Source organism: Strix uralensis, chromosome 4 (assembly GCF_047716275.1).
Source record: "Strix uralensis isolate ZFMK-TIS-50842 chromosome 4, bStrUra1, whole genome shotgun sequence".
Taxonomy (NCBI): Eukaryota; Metazoa; Chordata; class Aves; order Strigiformes; family Strigidae; genus Strix; species Strix uralensis.
In genome coordinates, this window is record NC_133975.1 from 10,966,780 (window position 1) to 10,989,340 (window position 22,561).

The 22,561-nt window shown below is 39.4% G+C and overlaps 1 protein-coding gene across 1 annotated transcript in view; it reads left to right on the forward strand.

The window, feature by feature from the left end:
• The window catches only part of MSANTD1 (Myb/SANT DNA binding domain containing 1), a 46,373-nt gene that overhangs the window by 18,077 nt on the left and 5,735 nt on the right, over positions 1-22,561 (forward strand). Inside the window, exons 3-4 of the mRNA XM_074865024.1 lie at positions 7,169-7,433; positions 15,994-16,278. Coding sequence (XP_074721125.1) covers positions 7,169-7,433; positions 15,994-16,278 — 550 coding nt within the window. The remainder of the gene's footprint in view (positions 1-7,168; positions 7,434-15,993; positions 16,279-22,561) is intronic.

Here is a 22,561-nt window from a genome sequence, read left to right on the forward strand (position 1 = left end):
TTTGTGATACATCTCAAATCCGAACTGGATTAAATCATGGTCTCCGTCTAACGCGAGCTGTTTAGAACAGGTTCTCAGAGGAATTTACTTCTGAAAGAGAAATATTTGCATAGCGTTTTAGGAGCAGTTTTTAACGAAATAGACACTTTCCAGCATGTAGCTTGATAAAATGTGCTAAAAACCAAACATGGGCAGGAGGACTTATTGACTTACCCCGTAAGTAAGCAGGGCCAGAATAATTTCTTTCAAGTGGGATTTGGGAAACCATTTATTGGGAACTGAGCGATTTTCATTGTAATCTGATTTGTTGCTTGTTTACCAGAAAAGGAGTATGTCTGATACTACATACTGCAGGGTTGCTCCGTATCCTAAAGACCTGCAAATGATTTCTTAAGAGTAAGCAAATCTTAGAAATGCTCTGTTTGCTATAAAATGAACCGGGAGTATGACACATGTAGAACTGATGTCTTTGCTCTCTGTACAATATAAAATTTAAGAATATTGCCTGTTTCTTCCTGTATCCCTGAAAATTCAGGAACATATGTAACTGAAAGTCCATCTACTCTGGCATCCTGCCTCCACATATTGAAAGTGCCAGACGTTTTGGGAGTGGTTATTTGTAACTTCTGGACATAAGGGATTTTTTTTTCCACCCAATATGCTCAGCTAGGGTCTGTACCACGAGTGTGTGTGTGTTTCTGCTAAACTTAAAAAAATACAAAGTAATTAAAAATCACAGTGCTAAGATTCTTTTAAAATCTAATTACTACCAACATACCAGTCTATATCTGTTTTTTCCAAGCAGTGAATTCCTTTGGTTCCCTGAAGTCCATGAGCTCTTCCTTCTAAAGCCCCATATAATTCCAGTTCTCCCCCTTGTCTGTGCTAATCCTTCCTGGTCTGACCACAAAAACTGCTAAAGCCCCATTTCCCAGCTTGTCTGCATTCACCTCGCTGTCTCTCGCTATCCTCTCTCCAACTGAATGCCTGTGCAAAGCTGGCTTCCATGGTTACTACTAAAATAGGCAAAGCAGATATTTTTGGTCAGAATCTGCCAGTTCAGCAAGATCAAAATGCTTTTGGGAAATGTTCTGATTACAGTGAGATTCAAGCAGGACGTGATCTAGCAAAATGAAATCAAAAACCTCACCAGCTTCCTCCAGCTCACCTGCACCTTCTTAGGCCACCGTCTTCCGGGGCTGCTCAGTACCCCTCTCCACCATCAGGGAAACCTGCCACAGACAGCCCTGTGGCAGGGCATTTGTGTGGAAACGTTTATTTTTCTTGTTCTTTTTGTTCTAAGTGTTGACCTATCAAAATCTTCTCTGTCCGATGTCAGCCAGGATCCCTTCCCCTCAGCCAGCTTCCTCCAGAGCACCCATTTCTGTTGTCAGACTTCTTTGCAGGTATTATTTATTCTAGATTTACATAAAAGCTATTCAACCATGCGATGGCCTTTGCTCAATAACGTATTGCTGTCACTTGTCCCTCCTGGCCGATCCTGTTTGTTTCCCTTGTGGCACGTCCCAGTTAGGTTGCAGACCCTCTGACGAAAGGGACTGTCCTTTTTTTATGTACCTTGGGACACCTACTGTACTTCCTCAGCCTGGATATTTTTTTCCTTTTTGTCTTTGTAATAGGACCTCCTGCAGTTTGGATAGCTTTTTGCTTCCTTTACAAATGATGCTGTATTGTTAAACTTCCCTCACTGGTATTAGGACAGAATGAGCTGTGGTTTGTGTGTAGTTTTACAGCACTGACCTGATGGCTCTGTGTTCACAACCCTTACGGTTTTCTATAGCTCCTGAGCCTTTACAAACCTGCATGACTTCGTCACTCAAGGAGACCGGCAGACTGAAGGGTGCATGGACCCTCCAGAGCTCCCAAGCCCAGATCTGCTGTCTGCAAGGCACTTCCCTACCTTAGGGTGAGCTCCTGGTTTCCAGCACTCTCCTGAGCACAACAGCTTTACTGTTATAGACCCGTTGGTTTAATGGAGGAGAAAAGGCAGCAGCTTCTCCTCTGTGATCGCCTGTCCCTGCCTATCTACTCTGGCCAAACTTTCCAGAAGGAGTGGGAGGGTATTTCTTCTCTCATTGCATTTATCCCTCTTTGCAAATTGCAATGTGCCAGCGATCAGAGATGCTAAAACCATCATTTTCAGTAAGACTTTAGAAAGTGGCCATTCTAGCCCGGTGGATGGCAAAATGTGGGGCAGCCTCCCAACACATGCAGACAGCTTTTTTGAACTTAAAATATAGCATCCCACTGCAATGCAAAACACAAACGCTTTGTTTTTAAACAGACACATACATACTTTTACGCTCTTTCAAACAAAGTGATCAAGGTGTGCCTGCACTGAAATAACCAGGGGATGAACACATGCTCTGCAGCCATTATCCAGTTTCAAGATTTGTTATTGCCCACATGTGTTACGCTCCTGGTGGGCCAGACTGGAGGCTTGCAAGGATCAGTGACAAGCCTGTACTTTGGACAACCTTGTTTTCCACATCTTGCCCTAAACACAAAAGGGTGCAAGCAGCTTTTTTTGGAGTTATATGTAACCAGGACATTATAGCATGGTCGACTGAAATACCCATGTGTTTTAGAGAGACCTGTGTCTTTGAGGGGTGATGCATACTTCTGATGGCCCTCCAGTGGGGACTTCCAGTGTCACTGCTCAGAGTCGCTGCCTAAAAGGGTGTTTGCTGCCAGTAGTGCTAAAACTGGGACCAGACCAACTGGTCTCAAGACTTACCTGAACCAAAACTAATGTACTTCTATTTCTGAAATCCATATAGACGGTGATCTGTGTGTCAGCACCTCTATAGGCAGCTGCCTATTTGTATTTCAGACACAGAAATACATTTAGGAGAAGTTGCAGAAATTTCTTGCATCTTCATGGAATAAATTCTGATTTGTCAAGAAGGTGCTGTCTGACTTCTCCTACCGCAATCCCCTTCAGCAGGATTGGACATGCTCTTCTGTAATCACAGTTTAATGGCTTACAGTTTGTGGGTTGAGCTCTGGTAATAGACTGACTAGAGCTGTTATCTCTCTGCAAATGCAAGGGAAACACCTTTCCCTAAAACTTGGCTAAAGGAAGTTTTATTTGGCATGTGTTAGCCCACACTTGCAAAGCTGAAGGCTGTGTATGCAGTCAGTTAGCACAGATCACTTGAAGTACAGTCAACAGATATGTTAGAATTAATGGAGTTGTCTGAACTCTTTGACAGAAACATCTCTAGGCAAACTTCATTAGATCCACATCTGCAAATTAGAAACCTTTCTACCCTGTTTGGGGTTTGTTATCTTTAGAAATCACCATGAAAGGTGGAACAGCTGTGAGAGCTATTATTCAAGCTGATATATAATGATTGCAACAAAAGGTAAGGGTGTTTAGACAGATGATATGAAGAACAGATTTGCAAGAGGATCATTAAATTCATGTTCCTCTGAGCTCTTAGGAGCAGGTGTGCATTAAAAGGAAGGGCATGAGTGAGACCCTCAAGTCCACTGAGGGTTTATGAGTATATTCTAGACTTGTCATCGCAGTGCCCATCAGAGGAGGGATTGGGGTGAGCAGGAGAGTGGAGGAAAACAGCTTTGTCCTACAGAGGGAAGTCATCTACAAAGGTGTCCTCAGAAGTTCCATTATGTATTTCAGTGGTTTCCAAGAGATGTAACATCCTTATTTTATTGATGAGAACCGTTACAGCTTTAGTTGCTTGTGTGGTACTTGGTGCCAGGCTGGTCCTCAGCCTGGAGGAGGCCGATGCTGGAGGACTCTGCCTTCAGTGAGACATTGGAGTGGGGCATGTGAGGGATGTCAGTGCCAGGTGCATCCATGCCTTGGGTCTGGCAGAGCTGCAGCTTGTCATGCCAGCAGTTATTGGGGGTTTGGTGACCAGCCAGTCTTTGAGTTAGATGATGAATCTTGACTGGCCTCTAGCTTGAGAGGGGCGATAAGCAGACAAGAGATAATGGGGCTTCTCCTCCTAATGCCCCTGTCCTGGGGAGCGATGGCTCTCGCTGCTGCAGGGCTGCTCTTCCCCTAAAGGTTTGCCTATCCTGTCTTAGCTGTTTTTCCTGATTCAGGGGCCAGGACAAAGGGTTCACGACTCCCAGGGACTGCGCAGATCTGCAGAACATCATCAAAGAGAGGCACAGCCTGGAGAGGGGGTTTTTGCCTCCCCTGGCTCTGGTGAGAACTGCAGGGATTATTTGGGGGTAAAAAAGCTTTCATTGCTTTCAGCTCCACATAGCAAAACAGTCACTTTATCAATCACTTGGCACGTGTGCTTCAGCAAGGCAGAGGAGGCATGCCGAGGCTCCAGAGTTAATATCAATGACTTTCTCAGAGGAGGGGATAAAACCTGAGTCCTGGAAACTTAGATTCCCTTCTGGTGCTGAGGGGAGGGGAATAAGGGAGGTATTATTAGAAAGCATTTCTTTTATTTAACAGATGTTAAATAGCACTATACCACTATATCAATCTGTCAATTACACTAATAGGAAACAGGGTATAGAAAAGTTAAGAGATGCGAATTGTACAGGGAAACAACCGCCCCCCTTCTGCAGGATCCTGCGTTTGGGGCCGGGGGCTGGGCACGGCCCCAGCAGACGGTGCAAAGCACAGGGAGCAGCCTCACATCTGCCAGGCACATGTGGATAAAAAGGGGAATAGTTGTGGACCATCACAGAAAGAACTTGTTGCAGCTGGACAGGTTTTCTTCCACCCTGTCCTGGTTGTCGTGCTTGAAAGCAGATTTAAAAAAAAAATGATCCTTAAAGCAGAGACCATACGTATATTTGGTTTTTTTACAATGTGGATACATCTTGCTATAGGTTTGAGTGGTGTTAATCAGCATTTTGAGAACCTAGGTGGATTAAAGGCTGGAGGGGAAAAACAAACCTCTAATGGGTGATTAGAGGTTGAAAAGCAAGCTTGGCTTTGCAGTAGCCAGCAGTGGTCCCAAGTCAGACCCAGCGCTGTAACAAGAGAGCGGTGGTGTTTTCCTCTCGGACACTTCATCGCTTCCTTAAACTCATCCTGGTGATCCTCAGCCACCAGCTATGTCTGCAGCCAGCTGAGTTTGGTACAGTTTTATTAACATAGCTGCATGGAGCCCAAGGTTAAGTGATGAGAATTTCAAAACAAAACAAAACAATAAATTAATAAAGTGGAACGTGTCACCAGCTGATCCTCTTCTGACCACCATCTGTCCCCTGATCATGTGATGTCTCCCAGCTGGCCACCCAAGAGACAAACCATGCAAGATCATCATCACAACATATGCTGCTATTTACACATTTTTAAAGGTAATAGTTGCTAGGCTGTCATATTAGTAGTTAAAAGTAGTTATTTGTAAGTGAGGGGAATTTTTCTTTCTTTTTTTTTTTTTGAGGAAGCCCATGACTCAGCAGGTATATTTCTGACAGACATGTTCAGGGTTGGATCAGTGGAAGTTCCTATGTACAGTATATGTGATTCTGCCCCCCCTTGTTCTATGGTATGCTGTTGTGCCTTTTGTAATAAACAATAGAATAAATAAAATAGAAAGAAGGCAATGATACTACAAATTTTACTGGTGTACCTTTTAGGAACATTATGTGCCCTCTTTGCCATCTCCAGGCTCCAGGATGCGAACCAAGCTGTGCGTTTTTAAACTATTGTTAAGATCAAGGATGTGGTTATGAGAAGACTTACAATTTATAGGATACTTAAGCATTAAGGATTGAGGCACAGAACATTTCCTGGGGATTAACGACTGACTGGGTGAGCCTCAGGCCATTAACCCCTGCCTGTCATTAATCTTCAGGAAATGCCCTGCAGTGAGGTCGTTATTGTTTTTATATGCTGAAACAGAAAATAATAATAAGAAAGGTCCGTGGTTTATTTATTTATATTTTACATAACACGGTTATATTGGAACTGTAGGAAATTAACATCTTTCTCTTTAGCTGGTCGTACTGCTTGAATTAATGCAGTTCATGCATCTCCCTGTTTGTGAAAGATTATTGTCAGATTGCACGAGTGTAAACGGAGGCAGAATTTGGCCCACTGCTTGTGTTGCACAATATTTAATACAATGAATAAGCACTGTTTCTCTGGTATAACTGCTGGCAGATTTTAGCCCTATATAGAAACCAGCTCAAAATGCTTGTTTTACAGCAAAGCAATTTATTCACAGTTCTAAGCATCTTGCAGCCTTTTTTTAACTCATTGAATAATCCTTTTAGGTTCCCTATAAAGCAGGTGAAATGCTTCTGCTGCAGTCCTAAGGCAGAACACAGGCTGCATAAATAGCATCTAAATTACTAGGAATACAAAATACACATACAGTAATACATACCTACAAAGGCAAATTCATACTGACAGGACTGCAGTGTGTGCTTATCAGCAGCAAAACATCTCAGGGAAAAAAAAAAAAAAGTGGCTTTATATTGAAATTGTATATACATTTCTCTCTATATTTAAACACTTAAATACTATTCTGTGCATGTTCTTAAACCCAGATGCAGACTCCTTTTTAATGAGCCTGCCTGCTTAAACATTTATTAGCTTAGAGATGTATAGTTTTCATAAAGCTGGCTGAAGCTTTTTTGCAGAATATCTTTGCAAAAAAAGCTTTTTTTTGTGTACATGGCCTCAGTCCTTGCAACCTCCTAGAGAGTCTGTCAAGGCGCAACTTAAAAGCTCGTTCAGGCGACCATGACCCCCTGCTAGCAGATTGTCTGCCTAAAAGGTAAGGGAAAGCTAAAAAAGAAGTAGAAACTTAAAAGTAGCTTCTCAAAGGCTGCATAGATCTTTTTTTTGTTAAACCTAAAGTGTTTAAAAGCTTTAATATTGATGGCCTGTCAACTTTGTCCTGATTCTTTGGCTTTCAGTTAAAAGGTTTTTGTTGTTGTAGCTTATGCAGTTGCTCTGTTGCTATGGAAACGTGACATCAAAATGACGTTTCTCTGTTTAAAAGCTTTTAACTAAATTCCTGCCTGTCAGATGTAGGCCCCATTTTGTGCACTCAAGCTTCAAGCTGTTGCAAAAAGGTTTCATATGTTCTGTTGTCATTCAAATTCTTTATCCACATATGCATGTCTTGCACTACAAAAAACCTAAACTAAAAACTCAATCTATATTAAGTGTCCTCTTTTAAAACCCTTTTAGGTCAGTCAGCAATGGCTGCAGCAGAAATTCCCAGTTACATTGTCTCTTCTCAGACTGAGAAACACAGGAGGGCCAGAAACTGGACTGATGCAGAAATGAGAGGTTTAATGCTGGTTTGGGAAGAATTTTTTGATGAGCTGAAACAAACTAAAAGGAATGCCAAAGTTTATGAGAAAATGGCTAACAAACTCTTTGAAATGACTGGAGAAATTCGCCACGGAGAGGAAATAAAGATAAAAATTACAAATATGACATTCCAGTACAGGTAAGCTTCAGTTAATTCTTTTTATTTTAAGAGATTTTAACAGGGACAACGCAGTGATTTTTGCCTTTCAGAAAGAAGTCTCCTAGAGGAAATCTGTCGATAAAAGATTAAAGATTGTTCATATCGCTTTTAAAATTCTCTCTTGCCAGTGCTGTTACGTCATTGTTAATTTTTTCCCCCATTTCATGTCAAACTCTGGGACAACTTTGTTTCTTTATAATTAGCTAGCATTGTTATGATGCAGAGGGATGGAAATGTATTTAGTGGGGAAGAAGATTTATTTTTTTTTCTCTTTGCTGAGGGGACTGATTGTGTTAGCTTGGCAGCAGTTCCTTGCAGTGAAACTCCTGCAGTTTGAAGTGGCCAGTGAGAATCGGTATTGTAAGGCAAAGTTTAAAAAAAACCCCACAGAATAATGTTTTGGGGGGCTGAAGCTCCTAGATTTTGGTCTTGTGAGTTGAAGGGTTACATTTCACGGGGCCAGGAATAATTGAATGTCTTATTACTGAGTGACACACATTGCTATAATTATAAGCAGCAGCAGTGAAAGAACTATTATATCTGCAGAGAGAGAATCAATGTGCACCGTCAATACTGCTCCAAGGGAGTCGGGGGGAGGGTGGAGGTGTCTACAAGGGGATGATAAAGAACAGGCAGTGTCAGTCAGGAGGGGAAGTTGGCTTTAGAAAATGCGAGGCATTTGTGCATTTGTTCATTTGTTGTTTGCAGGGGGAAAAATAATTAGAACTTCACAGAAATATTTGCATATATTTTTTTCCCCCTTTTTAAAAAAAATCTTATCTCTGTGAGGCACAAACTGCCTCATACTGGAAATCCTGAGTGGTGATTTTAGCTATGTGCTTGTAATGCAAGAAAATCAAATATGTGACTCTTTTATTTAATCTCTCCTCAAAGCTCGTATTAATAATAAAAAAGGTTATTACAGCAGGCAACCATGTTAAAACTGCTCGCTTTTCTGTAAGGCACCCTTACTGTGTTTAATGCAGAGACTACTCATCAAATAGAAAACTAGGGAAAATCCTGTAAACCCCTTAACTTTGAACGTCCTTCTTCTACATTTGTATGATGCACAAGCATAATCTTTAACATCTTTCCCCATAATATTAAACTTGATGTTTTGTAGCAAATGCTAATTTCTCCAAAATGTTTTACTAACCCTGTTGTAATCCTTATAATTTTCTTCACCCAGACTGTAGATGTGAAAGCTGGAAGTAAGATAAATTTTTGCCCAGCATCACCCAGCAATTCACACTCAGATGCAGATTTAGAAGTCGGGAGTTGTTGGCTACCAGGCCTTTGCTTAGTCTGCTAAATCTGCAGTCCTCCCTGCTGAGAAATACATCTCGCGGCACTGAGATTTTACAGGTGTCTAGCAACACTGCATGATATTTAAGTGCCGTAATTGCCAAGTGGAATAGGTTATTTCTGTCAGCCTTTGTTCTAAATTTTCAGCGTTGTCATCAATCAGACCGTCTCAGTTTTTCTAATTAATGTTTTTACTTTAAAGTTGCATCGGGGGAAGGGAAGCAATAAAATCACTCGCGTACATGCACTCTGTGTGTATGTGTGGGAAACAGCACTTTTTTTTAAGAATTCTTATGTTTCTGTGAACTTCTAAGGTTGCTTCTGTTGCATGTTGTCATGCTGCTTTTCTATTTTGCAGTGCATTGCAGCTCCCTGCTTATTGATTAAGATGCTAATTTAGGAGAGTTAGAAAACTGCCTTGCACTGTCACGGTGCTGTTTCATTTTGTACTGTTGAATATGAAATGCATCTTTCTTATTGTTTGTTCTTATCCAAAGCACGCCTGTGTGCTTTGCTTTAAAGGTGAGGTGGTAGAGGGAACGGGCACAAACAGAAGCTATGACTTAAAATTTCTAGTTTTCTGAGTGCTTTTTGTTGGCGTGTGAAGATAGGAAACGTTGTGATGAAACTAAATGATGCGAGTTGCCACTGACTGCTGGCTTTGCTGTGAGGCAGCTGAGTTTTAATCCACGTTTTGGTGCCTGCAGGATACTTGAGGAAGATGTTTTACCTCACTGTATTTCTGGGCATCATTGCTGCACTGTGGCATAAACTGAAAAAGAATATCCTGAGAGTGGGAAAATGATCTATTTTGAGATAATATTTTGTAATGATTATGTAGGGTTAGTAAGCATGACGTGATAAATCGTAGCACCAGCAGGAATTGGGGGTGGGGGGTGGGGGTGTTTTGCACCTGAGCAGTTATTTCTTCCCACCGCTTCAGGATACTTTACTTTTTTACACAACTGTTTACCGTGTTGCAAAGGTGCTATGGTCTCTAGTCTTACTTTAATACTCAGAAATGAACTGGATTAGAATATTTAATCAGATTATCACATCTAGCTATGTGTCACAAGGTCATAAAAGAAAATAAAATTTCTGTCCTACAAATTGCTATACATACATATATGCAGTTACACATATGTGTGTATCTTTTTCTATGAAAGGAAAAGCAGTGCTTGAATATTTCTACTAGTCCTTTTAACCAAGTTCAGTGTTAAAAGTGTTATCACTGGCAAGTCTTATCTTGGGACATCTCTTGATACAGATATTAATGATCTGAAACATTAAAGGATCTAAAATAGAAAGCAGTTAACATGTTTATAATGGTGCTTTCCAGTTCGAGGATCCCATAGCATTTTAAGATGCAGTTCTATAAACACTGTTTTGCTTATTTTGCTCAGTGAAAGCCGTTACTCATTGTGCAGAAGGAGTCAAAGTCAGACAAACACATACATATATAGGGGAACAGAGTTTCTTAGCCAGTAATTGCAGTTGCTGCAGCTAATGCAACTCCGTGCGTGCTTACGGTGGCACGGAGCTCGATATGGGCTCACAGCCCAAGTATTCACCTCGTTCTGGGTACGTTTGGATCCTATGTGGAATTCTGTGCTGCCAGATAAACTTAGTTCATGTGTAGTTTGGTGCATGTGAGCATCTGTCACAAAAGCCATTTTAGGGTGGTCATATCCCATTCCTCCACATCTGAGGTAAAAACATGATTCAGATGTTAAAGTGCCATTATACAAATCTATTTTAAGTCATTATTTCCTCGTTGAATTCTTGTGTTTATTTCCAACTGCCCTATATTTCAACGAGGTGACAAGAGAATGAGAAGATGTTTAAAAAACACAATTAGGCTGAGATATGGAAAGCTTTCTTTATTAAGAGAAATGGAAAAGTTTGTGACTCGCTTGGAAAGAAGGCAAAGACATATAAAGGAGTTCTAGAGGTGCATAAAAATATACAGTACTATTTTTCAGAGCATAAAGGAGATAATTCTTTTGCCATAATACAATAAGTTATTTAGTGGAATTGCAAGGCAAGAAATGTAAAACTAGTTAAAGTCATATAAATTTGTATTACACTGCATAATAAGCATGTGGAGCTCATTAGCACTGAAAATCATTGACACCAAGAGAGCGCTAGGTTGTTTTATTATATTTTTACTAAAGAGTAGATTTATTAAATTAAAATACAGACACTGTTTGTCTTCAGATTAGATAGAGTTGTAAAAGACAACGGATTTCAGGATATTACTAGCTGTCAATGGAAAAGTAAGCAAGTATCTTTGTGGGTGAATGTGCCCGTAAAACCTGTCCATCAAAATGATTCTTGAAGTATTTAGCACTGACCTTTTTCAGAAGCGAAGCAGTGGCACGATGGGCTATATGGGAGCAGTTCTTGTATTCCTCTGCATTACTGTGGTCCAAGTGCATTTGGAGGAAACTATTCAGGGAAAAATATACCATGACCTGAAGTAATTCTTACTGGAGTCTCAGTATATTAAAGGACCATTTCATCCACCATGGAAAAAATTGGCTGGGTGGAAGATTCCGCGCAGCACCATAGGTATAAGGAACATTTTTTTGTGGGTTCATTTGAGTAAAACTCTGCTTTTAGGAATTGCTGTAGAATCTAAAATAACTGCTGTGGATAGATCAGCCACCAGGTTTTTCATGTTCAGTTTTAAAGACACCTGTGCGGTAAGCTTGTGAACCTCCCTATTTATCCGTCTGGGGAGGAGGAAGGGCTGAGTCAAGCCTGCTGGAATTCAAAGTTAAGCTTTCTGATGTGCTGGTCATCAAAAGTTTTGCTGAGATTAGCATGCCAGCTCTTGCAGTTTAGCATCGCTTAAGGTATGTGCTGAATTCTTTCTATTATGTAGACTACTTGGGACATTCAGCACATAGGAACCTGTAATTAGTTCTTCTAAAAGAAAGCACTGTCCTGTCACCGCTAATGTGCTGATCTTAATGTGTAACACTACACTGTATCTGTTGTTATAATATTTCCACTGACATAATACACACTGGCTCATAAAAAGAAAGCAGGGTTTTTAAAGCTTGCAGTGGTCCACAGTTTTGACTGATTCCTTCTGATGTTTAAAAATAAGAACTATGTATGCAAATTTGTTATTTTCAAAAACATCACCCTCCCCAAAGCTGAGAAAACAGGATGCAGCTGTTGCTTTTTGATTTGAATCGCAGTCAATTAATGTTAATGATTGGTAAATTTTAATCAGTCTCATGATTTGAATAAAAGATTAGTCTAATTTTTTATTTTCATGTGTACATGATAGCAATTAAACATTGTTGATTGTGTAATCCGTTGCTATACTCTGTGACATTAAGCAACTGGAATATTTGACCTCTGCTACAGCAAATGATAAAATATAAGTGCAGCCAAATTACTGCAGAAAGTTGAATTTGAATATTTTACCATCTTTCTCTTGAATTTCAATAATTTATAGCAAAAGCACAACTTCGTACTGTACTTTCATACATCTTTCTTTTCCTCACCATTGATTGGTTCATGAACAGTTGCTATTTATTATTTATTTCGAAAGCTTTTCTCAGAAACCCCAGGAGATGGATCTTGTATCCATTCCTTAAGGCAAGTAGTAATCTCAAATACTGTAATAATAATAAAAAAGCAATAGTGTTTTGAGCAAAGCCTGAAAAAATGCAAGTTACAGCTTGCTTGCTTTTTACCAACTAAATAATGATGATTTAAAAAAACTCTTTAGAACATGATATTGTAATAATTTTGTTTTAGAAGGTGGCTTAACAGGCGCAGAGAATAAAGTCTGAGGAAAGGTCAATGGCAGCACAAATTACACAACTGTTGTCTCAGGCCATTCAGTGGGGTGTTTTGGCAGTAGGATCTCAAAACCCATTAATTTATTCACTTCTCTACAATAAGACAAGCAACCACCTTTCAGATTAACTGGGTTGACAATGTTTTTCATACGTCAGATATTTGTCCACTGGAAACTTGACTTTGATCCCTGAGGTTTTGGAGAGAGTTCTCAGTTGCCTCTGCTCTCAGCTGGATTTTAATAGAGCCTCATGAAACAGCAACAGGTCTAGATAAACTCAGCATGAATTTATTTTGCAAGCTCTGCTGACTTTCTCACTTACCTCTGTTTCTTACCTAATTTTTCTGCCTGGCTTGCTCACTCAGGCAGTGATTTGCCCAATTTCAAAATGTTGAATGTTTGGCTCATCTTCCTCTCTCATTTCTGGACTATTGCATCCCAGCCTTAACTATTGTCCTGTTTCTTTTTAACATCTTCATTTTTTGTTAAAACAGACTAACAAACCAAAACACAGAGAAAGAAAACAAACAAAAAACTCCAACTTTACATTTTGGATGCAACTAAGACCTGCTGTGATGAGTTATGGAAATGACTGACTTACAGCAGTAAATTCATCTTTGCTTTAGACTTCAGTTCTGCCAGGAGTATGCTTACCTCAATGCAAGCAAAAACTCTCAGCTGTCTCACTAGGTTTTCTGGACTTCTGGCGGTTGTAGAAAAAAAATACTTAAAAATCAGTGAATCGTGAAACTTGATGTTTATGTTACGAAATTAGTTATTCGGCTGTTTTTACCAGAAAGCTAAAGCTTCACTACTATTCCAGTGAATATTCTCCCTGTTTACCTCCACCTGCAGCATTCCTACTTCTTTTCCAAAGGACTGACGCTCCCTTCCCCCTTATCTTCTCATCTCTCCTGTTTCATCCTTTTTTCTTTATGTATGAGCCAGACTCCATGCAGGTAGATGGTTGCTGCTGGTGCTGCTTTTAAGCTGACGAAGTTCTCTTGCCTACCTCCTGGTGATCGCTTTTTTTTAGCCCAGAGCTATGGTAAGCAGTCAGAAGTGGAAGAATTAGTATCCATTCAAGGCATCCAGAGCCGAAGAAATACCTGGTTTTATATAGCTGCAATTCTACACCTGTGTGGGCAAAAAATAACAGCTTTTCTTTCAAAATCACGATAGTTTTGTAAAAGAATGGGATCTGGATACACAGGTGTCCTCAAACATAAAAACCAAGGTACTGCCTACTTGGGCAAAATACCTACTCCTCAAAACTTTTCACAGAATCATAGAATGGTTTGGGTTGGCAGGGACCTTTAAAGGTCATGTAGTCCAATCCCCCTGCCATGGGCAGGGACACCTTCCACTAGACCAGGTTGCTCAACCCCCCGTCCAACCTGGCCTTGAACACTGCCAGGGAGGGGGCAGCCACAACCTCTCTGGGCAACCTGTTCAGTGTCTCACCACGCTCATTGCAAAAATTTCTTCCTTATATCTAGTCTGAATCTACCCTCTTTTAGTTTAAAACCATTTCCCCTTGTTCTATTGCAACAGGCCCTGCTAAAAAGTCCCTCCCCATCTTCCTTGTAAGCCCCCTTTAAGTATTGAAAGGCCACAATAAGGCCTCCCTGGAGCCTTCTGCTCTCCAGGCCCCAGTGAATGCATTTCAATGAGCAGCTGAGGATGATAATATTTTAAACCCTGTTGCTTGAATATACTAGGGGCTTCAACATGAGCAAATGTGGAATGTAGATTTGGCTAGTAGCTTATAGTGGTTTAATTGATACGTTTTTCATGCAAATAGCCTAAACAATTGAACTAAAAATAATCAATACCAAGTGATGGTTGCTGTCAGCCCTGTATTTAGCTATTTTGCATCTGTGCTCGATGGATATACATGTATTTGTAGGTTGTGCTAGATATTCTCTGACTATGAAATTGCAGCAGTAGGTTGTGAAACATGTATGAAATTAAAATTTTGAATGCATAGAGGGCATAAAAGTACGGACGGCTGTGGAGGCTTTGCTATGCAGGACTATGATGTGCATTTCTAAATAGCTGGAAAAGCTCATCAGACCTTGCAAGGATGAGGAAAAAAAGAAGAATCCTTAAATGGCTTTAAAATCTAAGCAAATCTTTATGCCTTCTTTCCTCACTGGTGGATTTCCCCTTACCCTAGGCTGAGCGCTGTTTAAAAGGAAGAACTTCAGGTTCTCACTTTTAAGTTTGGCACCATTTTTATCATGTTTACATGTTATTTAATTCTATCCTTTGCAGGACCAGTGTGGGCAGGATGGATTCTGAGGAGGAAAAACCTGAAAGGCTTCAAGAGAAGGGGGTGGGCCAGGTGTCCAGGAATAGTTTTTATCCTTTTTTCTGCAAATGGAAACCTCTTGCTAGCTGTGAGAATCAGATTTTGTTCAGCTTTTTGTTAATTTGAATGAAATCTGGCTTATGAAAATGGAGAATTTGTCATCAGTCTTGCCTTTCCTGTTGTGTTCCTTTGCTGCATTTTGATTTAGAGTAACGAGATCCCAAATGGGAAAGGCAAATGGAAAGAAAGTTTGGGACTTTAGCTGGGCACTGGCGTTTCTTTGAGATGTATAATTCATCTATATACCTCAGTTTTATATTTCTCAGTAAAAGTAAAAATAACAATGGGTACCAAGTGGGATAGCAGTGAATTAGCAGTTAGGACTGAGTAATAGTTCTCATAATAAGATGCATGGGAAAGACAAGGTCATGGTTGATAGTCCTTTCACTGTAATGCTTTTGTGCATGCTGTTTATAATGCATTATTAACTGTTTTCATTGGGGTTTTTTTGTAAATTAATGAAATTCTGTATTCTTCCTACACTGATCTTTATACTGTAACAGATGAACAGACATCTACATCTCATGGTTCTCACTAGGATGTTTACCTAGGCAATTCAGAGCTTTTGGGCAATATTAGGAAAAGGATATGAATTATATTTATAGCCACTTGCATTCATCATGGAAAATAAATATTCTTCAAAGCATGGAGGGGACAGGGCTGCCCATAGTTTGGTAAAGGCTGTGGTGTGTTGCCTACTCTAGTTGTCAGCTTGGTTAGTCTGGCACTCTGTAAGGGGAAGAAAAATTACTCTGCAACCAACGTAGTACTGTTTCCATTAGAAGCTGTAATATTCTTTATTTGTATTGAATTTCATTGGGGGTTTACATGCAACTTTTAATCACAGGGTCAAAACTAGGAAAAGAAACTGAAAGGCTTCATTGACGATTAGAAGAAAATAGTGTCTAATTTTATTCTCGTTAAAAGTATTCGGTTCAACTCCTAAATGTGACCAGAACAAGTGCTTTGAGATAGAAGATCTGTATGAAAAGTACTTTTGTAGGAAAACAAGCTTTAATGTTGTATGCCTTTTCTTACAGGAAATTAAAATGCATGACTGACAGTGAAACTGTTGCACCTGACTGGCCTTACTACAAAACCATTGATAGGATCTTATCCAAAGTGACAGACCACAGCGATGTGAAAATGCATGAAAATCAGCAACCAGGTCCTTCTACATCACAGACAGAGGCCTCGCAGTCTCCATCAGCTAAGTCGACACCTCTGTATTTGCCATATAACCAGTTTACATATGAAGGAAGGGAAGAATGCTTTGAAGATGAACATTCAGAGAGCTCATCAAGCTTACTTTCTTACAAGCTGAGGTAGCATCTGTTTTTCCTCCTTTCTTGTGTTTCACAGAATGAGTCGGATCTGCTATGTAAAGAGGACACCCTGGCACATTTTTCTCTAATAGATGTATCTTTTCTGTAAATCACAAATGAGATCTGTTCCCCAGTCTCAGCCACTTTGCTGAATTAGGGCATTTTCTTTATTCCTTTTTGAGAGACTGGAAGGGCGTAGGAGAACTGGGAAAAAAGTTGTATAATATTGCCAAAACTCAGCATGCATGTCACTGCTCACATGAGGTAGAGTGTTTATAATAGAAGTATAGGCATGTTCAAGAGAGTCCTGCAGTGCAATCAGAGATATAACATACTGCTTAGATGATTTTTGGCTTGCTCTAGTTTTGCTTTTGGTACGAATATGAAATTTCTCTGGCTTCAGCTATTATTAAAATGGTGAAAAGATGCAAACTAAATATTTCCGTGGACACTGAAATGCTACTCATGCAGTTTGAAAGTACATTGCAACATTTGAAATACAATTGAGAATGTCACTTTTTTGAAGTAAATGCTAGTTTGAGAATACAAACATGTGTTTCCTTTTTTGATAAGATTTGAGTTCTCTGGAAGGCAGCGTTTTAACAAAAGGCAGGGTTGTACACTTGATACAAATTTTAGACTTTACTGGTCTCATTTTTCATCCAGAGTGGTGTGAAATAAGAGTTGATTACAGTTTTCTGGCAGGAAAAAAGTTGATCCTAGAGATCCTTATCATGAGTCTGTGAGACTTTAACTATTACAGTAAAATTATCTGTCAGTCATGAAACTGAGAAGGTGTTGAGCTGGAAGAAGAACCAACCTAACAAGTTTGGATTATTGTTTCCAGGCCTACTCTTGGATGAATAAAACTAGGGTAAATTCATTCAATCAATTCAAGCAAATAGCCCTTAAGTAGCTGAATATTTTTTTAAAAGGTTTTTTTTTTTTTTTTTTTGGCAACTGAATATATATTAGGGTCATAATTCTTGAATTGTAGCAACCTATTTGTTCACAAGCAACAATTTTTTTCATCCTAGTTCATAGAATCCTAGAATGGGTTGGGTTGGAAGGGACCTTTAAAGGTCATGTAGTCCACCCCCCCTGCCATGGGCAGGGACACCTTCCACTAGACCAGGTTGCTCAAACCCCCGTCCAACCTGGCCTTGAACACTGCCAGGGAGGGGGCAGCCACAATCTCTCTGGGCAACCTGGTCCAGTGTCTCACCACCCTCACAGTAAAGAATTTCTTCCTTATATCTAGTCTAAATCTACCTTCTTTCAGTTTAAAACTGTTACCCCTCATCCTATCACTATACTCCCTGATCAAGAGTTCCTCCCCATCTTTCCTGTAGCCCCTTTAAGTACTGGAAGGCTGCTGTAAGGTCTCCCTGTAGCCTTCTCTTCTCCAGGCTGAACAACCCCAGCTCTCTCAGCCTGTCCTCATAAGGGAGATGCTCCAGCCCCCCAATCGTCATATGAGATAACCCTGATACACAATCTCTCTTGATTTTAGGATTTGCAAACTTCAAGATCACGTTTCTGATGCAATAACTTTTTTCCCAATTCACAATTTGATTTCCAATAATATTATTTAATTAGAAGGTCACTTTTCCACAAACATGAGGTATAGTTTATTCACTAGACTATTCGATAACATCAGACTTTTTAAAAATGCCAGATGTTAAGTTTCTTCAGCTTAGGGACAATTGCAAGACAACGCAGATTTTTTACCCTAGGTGACTGCTAGGGGAGGACAGAGGTCACCACACTAGGTTTGATTACAGAGTGTAGACAAGCTATCACAGAAGTCAAGCTAATCAACCACAAATGCGTATCTTGCATGTGGACTCTCACTCTCATGTAGATGGTTTCATTTACAGCTAACGTGGGCTTAAGCCACTCTAACAATTATTTCCATAGTGATAAGATCTGGAAAATTTAGGCTATAATGCATTTTAGCCATCTTCAGGTTCAGTGGGTTTTTTACTCTGTCCAAGGTAATTACCTAACCTGTTTTACTTCACTTGACTAGTGTAGAAACTGCAGAACATTTAAATATAGCCTTTAATGGCACAGGCTGGCGTTCAAATGCCTTCAAGTCTGTATGTCAGGTAATGAGGCTTTGTCCTTACAGTAGGTCAGGCTGCAGTGCTGCTCTTGCCTGCTAAGGATGGCTGTGCAACAGGGTTTGGGAGCTGGAGGGAAGGATAGGTCAGCTGGCAGTGTGGTAGGACCTCCATAATACGTTGCTCCCTAAGTTACGAATGCAGCCATGCTCTCATAATCTCTACTGTAAAAGAATTTTGTGCAATATAATATTGTGCATGTCATTTAACAACAAGATATATACATATTAAAACATGTAACATTAGGGTTAAAATACAGTTCTGCTGTGTTTAAAAAAAGAAAAAGTTGAGCAGTAGATACTACTTGAGAGATTAATAAAACATTTCAGATGAGCATTGTGATCGGATTAAAAATTAGAAAGATATTAATGGCACATGTATTTGGAAGGAGGAAAAGTGGTATTCCAATAGTCATAGGGGGTCTTGAAAAACTTGTACAGCTTTGACCTGCTTAGTTCAGCCTGATGAATGAAAGAAGAGTAGGGAACCCTTTCCTGGCCAGAAGGAAATACAGTGCTTGCTAATGATATTAGATGGGTTAAAATCATTTAGAGCTTCCTGTAAGACAAGAAAGATAATTCTTTTATAGTTACTAATGGAAAATTATGAACTGAGAAGCAATTTTCAGCTTAAGCAATTAGTGTGTCATCCTGTATTTGAAAAACACTTTGAAACAGCCAACAAGAGAGAAAAGAATTAGCATACAAAATTTGGGTCCATTTTGGCTTTTTTGTAAATGCCCTTGCCTCTAAACCGTACACACTTGATCTAACAGATTCAAAAAAGGAACTAAAGACAGTACTGGGATTTGAAATTACAAGAAAATTTCAGGTCCTCAATTTTCCGATCAATTTGTGTAGTTTATGGCTATGCAAAACAATTCTTTTGAAACATATTTTGAAAAATATACACACATATCTCTATGTAAAATGTAGATGTATTTTACAGCTGTATATACCTTATTTTTTCTGTGAAGCAGACGATACACAGATCAGTCAATTGTGCAAAGTAAGCTTATGCTATGGGATTTTTTTCTTCAGTAATAAAAATCATAATGTTATGGCAACAATGTATAGTGAAAAAACCTCAAACGGTACTTTTTTTAAAGTCAGCTTTTAAACTTCTTGAAAACTTTACTGTTATTCCCTTACATGCTCAAACACAGTTTTTGAGTGTCAGCTTTGCATTTTCCACAGTATCCTTGAACGTAGCAGGAGGCTACTTGGCTATATAAATTACAACTTAAAACAAATTATTGGATTTAATACTTAGCTTTCATGATAGAGAAAAATGTCAAGATTTATACTTCAATCAATACATACATATTCTCCAGTTAAAAATAGTTGAAACTGGGTTTCTTTGCATTTTATTTGAAATTCTTTGATTTTGGGACCTTCTTACAAAAACCAAATTTTGCTAGTTAGTGATAATAGAATTAATGTGGGATAAAATTAATTTTTATTTTTGTTGCAATTTGCCAATGACGGAAACATTTGGAATCCCTATTTCCCTTTAATAGGGTGCCTAGTATTTGTTTAGTATTGTTCTAACACTGCTCTTGGGCTTCGACAAATCTTGCATTATACTGCAATGTCCGTAAAACATCTGACCATATTCTCTTATGGTCAGATAATATAATGCAATGTGGTGGAGTCTTATATTGCAGCTTAAACTTTTAAAACCAAAATTCCTGACACTACTATAAATGACTTTTTATCTAATTGAAAACAGTGTTTTTTCACCATGTGGGCTAATTTATAGTCTTTATTTTCATTGTTAAAGTAATGACAGAACATAATTATACAGACTCTGAATGTGGTTCAGACTTCAGCTGTTCTGCCTTTTCTATTGTACGGAAAATGGGGGTGAAAGAGTTACTTTCATAGATTAATAGACCATAATAATACCACCATATCATCTAGCCTGACTTCTTGTTAAATACCATCCATGTATTTGAATTCAGTTATTCTGGTGTAGAGTCCAGAGATGTTATGGAGAGGATTCTGTGACATGCTTCCCTTCAGCAGAGGACTACTGCAGTCAGGAGCCCCATGTCTCTCTTGTCCTCCACTTCTTTGTTTCTATGATTCGTTCGACTTTTGGAAATTTTTTACTAGATATCCAGTCTACATCTGATATATTCAGAAGATGGAGAATTCACTCCTTCCTACAGGGATCTGTTCAGTGATCAATCCCTTCCTTAAACCAGTGTCTTGTTTCTAATGTGAATACAGTGAATTAAACTTTTAGATATTGCTTTTATTTGTCTTTCTTTTCACTGTATTGGAGACCCTTTCAGTATTTTTCACTTTTTGCCTCAATGTAGTTGTGTACCGTGATCTTTGGTATTCTTTAATTTTAAAATGTAGATTAAATAATTTGGTACAGAAGGTTTACACATGGAGAAAGAGTAGGAATTGGTAGCATGAATTAACCAAGATATGAATTGTTTAATACAAGTGCATTAAAACTTGGTTAGGATGCTAATTCAGGAAAGAACAGTTTTGGCAAAGCCTTTAATCTTTCTAAAATTATGCCATGGCTATTTAAAATCTGAATGGGCAGCATCTACAAAGAAGTTTGGGCTTTAGGCTATGCGCATTATGTAGTGCATCTTAACTCATTATGCAGATTTGTTATCATAGTAAGATGCTGTGCCCAGGCTCTAAGCCATTTTTGTGGTTCTTTTCTACACTGTACTTCAATGATGAGCCTCATTAATTCCTGAATGCGTCTGGCTGTATTTGAATGAGCCTAGTTTACCAGAAGATCCGGTTGCCTGATCCTCAGTACTCAGACTGAAGATCTTTGTGCCATTGCTAATATTACTTATTTAGAGATAATTGTTAATTATTTTCCATAAAGGTATGGGTTATAGAGGTCTACTCAGATTTGTACATATCTAAAAAAGCACAAACAAGTCAGAAACAGCTGTTAGCTGTTGAAAGCCATAAATTCCAGAAACTGATGATACTGGAGACCTATTTGCCACGAAGTAGTCGGAAAGGAAGAATTGTTTTTATGGTTTTGTGAAGGTAATACATTTTGGTAGACAGATTACTCTTTGTATTCAACTCCTGCTTCATTAATTATCCACACACATCCCTGAAATGAACCTTATTGGGTGAGTGTAGGTAATCAGTCAAGGAACTTTTAATTGAACAGTGAATTAAATTGATCTTAGATAGGTAGACAGCAAATGCATTTGAGACTTGCCTAATATCTTGCCTAATTGTATCTGGAAGTTTTGCTTTGTTCCTCCTGGTTGGCAATACACACCGTCTTTTCTGCTCAGGCTCCTAGATGAGAGGGAACATTTTCTTTCCCTTGGTTTGCTCCCTTTGAACCCTACCTGTCTGTTTTATAGTGTGCAAGGTTCTGCTTGGAACATGGTCGCAATGCCAGAGCTCTTCCACATTTCATTTGTGTGGTCAGGGGAATACCAGTGCCAATTCTCTTGGAGGCTGCCTGCCATAGACACTGGAGACCCAAGAGTATCAGCAGATTGTATTTGAGGTCCTGGATTTCCTTGACACCTCTTTTCTCTAGACTCAAAATCTGCTTTCAAGACTAGGCTTGGCAAAGAGTGGAGAAACTGCTTTGGCAGAGGCTGTGGATGCTGTCAGAATCTGTTGCACCCCTATTGTCACAGAGATGTTGGCTGCACAGGAACGCAACATGGAGAATCAGCAACGGGAACTGATTGGTGTTTGCCACAGCAAACATTGATTATTTCTTATGCTTGTGCCTATAGATTGCCAGACTAGACATACTCCTAGCTGAAACTATTTGAGGATACTGATGCTGGTGGGTTACTCAGTGCTGAACCCGTATTTCTATCCCTGCTTCCCTCTTGTCTTTCTGTTATAAAAAGTTAGTGACACTGGAGAGGTCTCTCTGGCTACCTAGGAGACCTAGAACTTCTCGAGAAAGATGGCTTAGTATCTGAGGAAACACTTCAGTATTCAAATAACTCCTCCAGGCATTACTGGACGTTTTACATTGTTTCATGTTGCTGAGGGTTCTTTACTCATAAATTAGATTCTTTAGATCCTTCTTTTGTAGACCCCTTCTCAAGAGCTCTCCTTCAAGAGCTATTCTGCAAGAAGAGAGGGTTGTGAATTCCAAGTGCTTACCATGGACTTGTGAGTGATCAT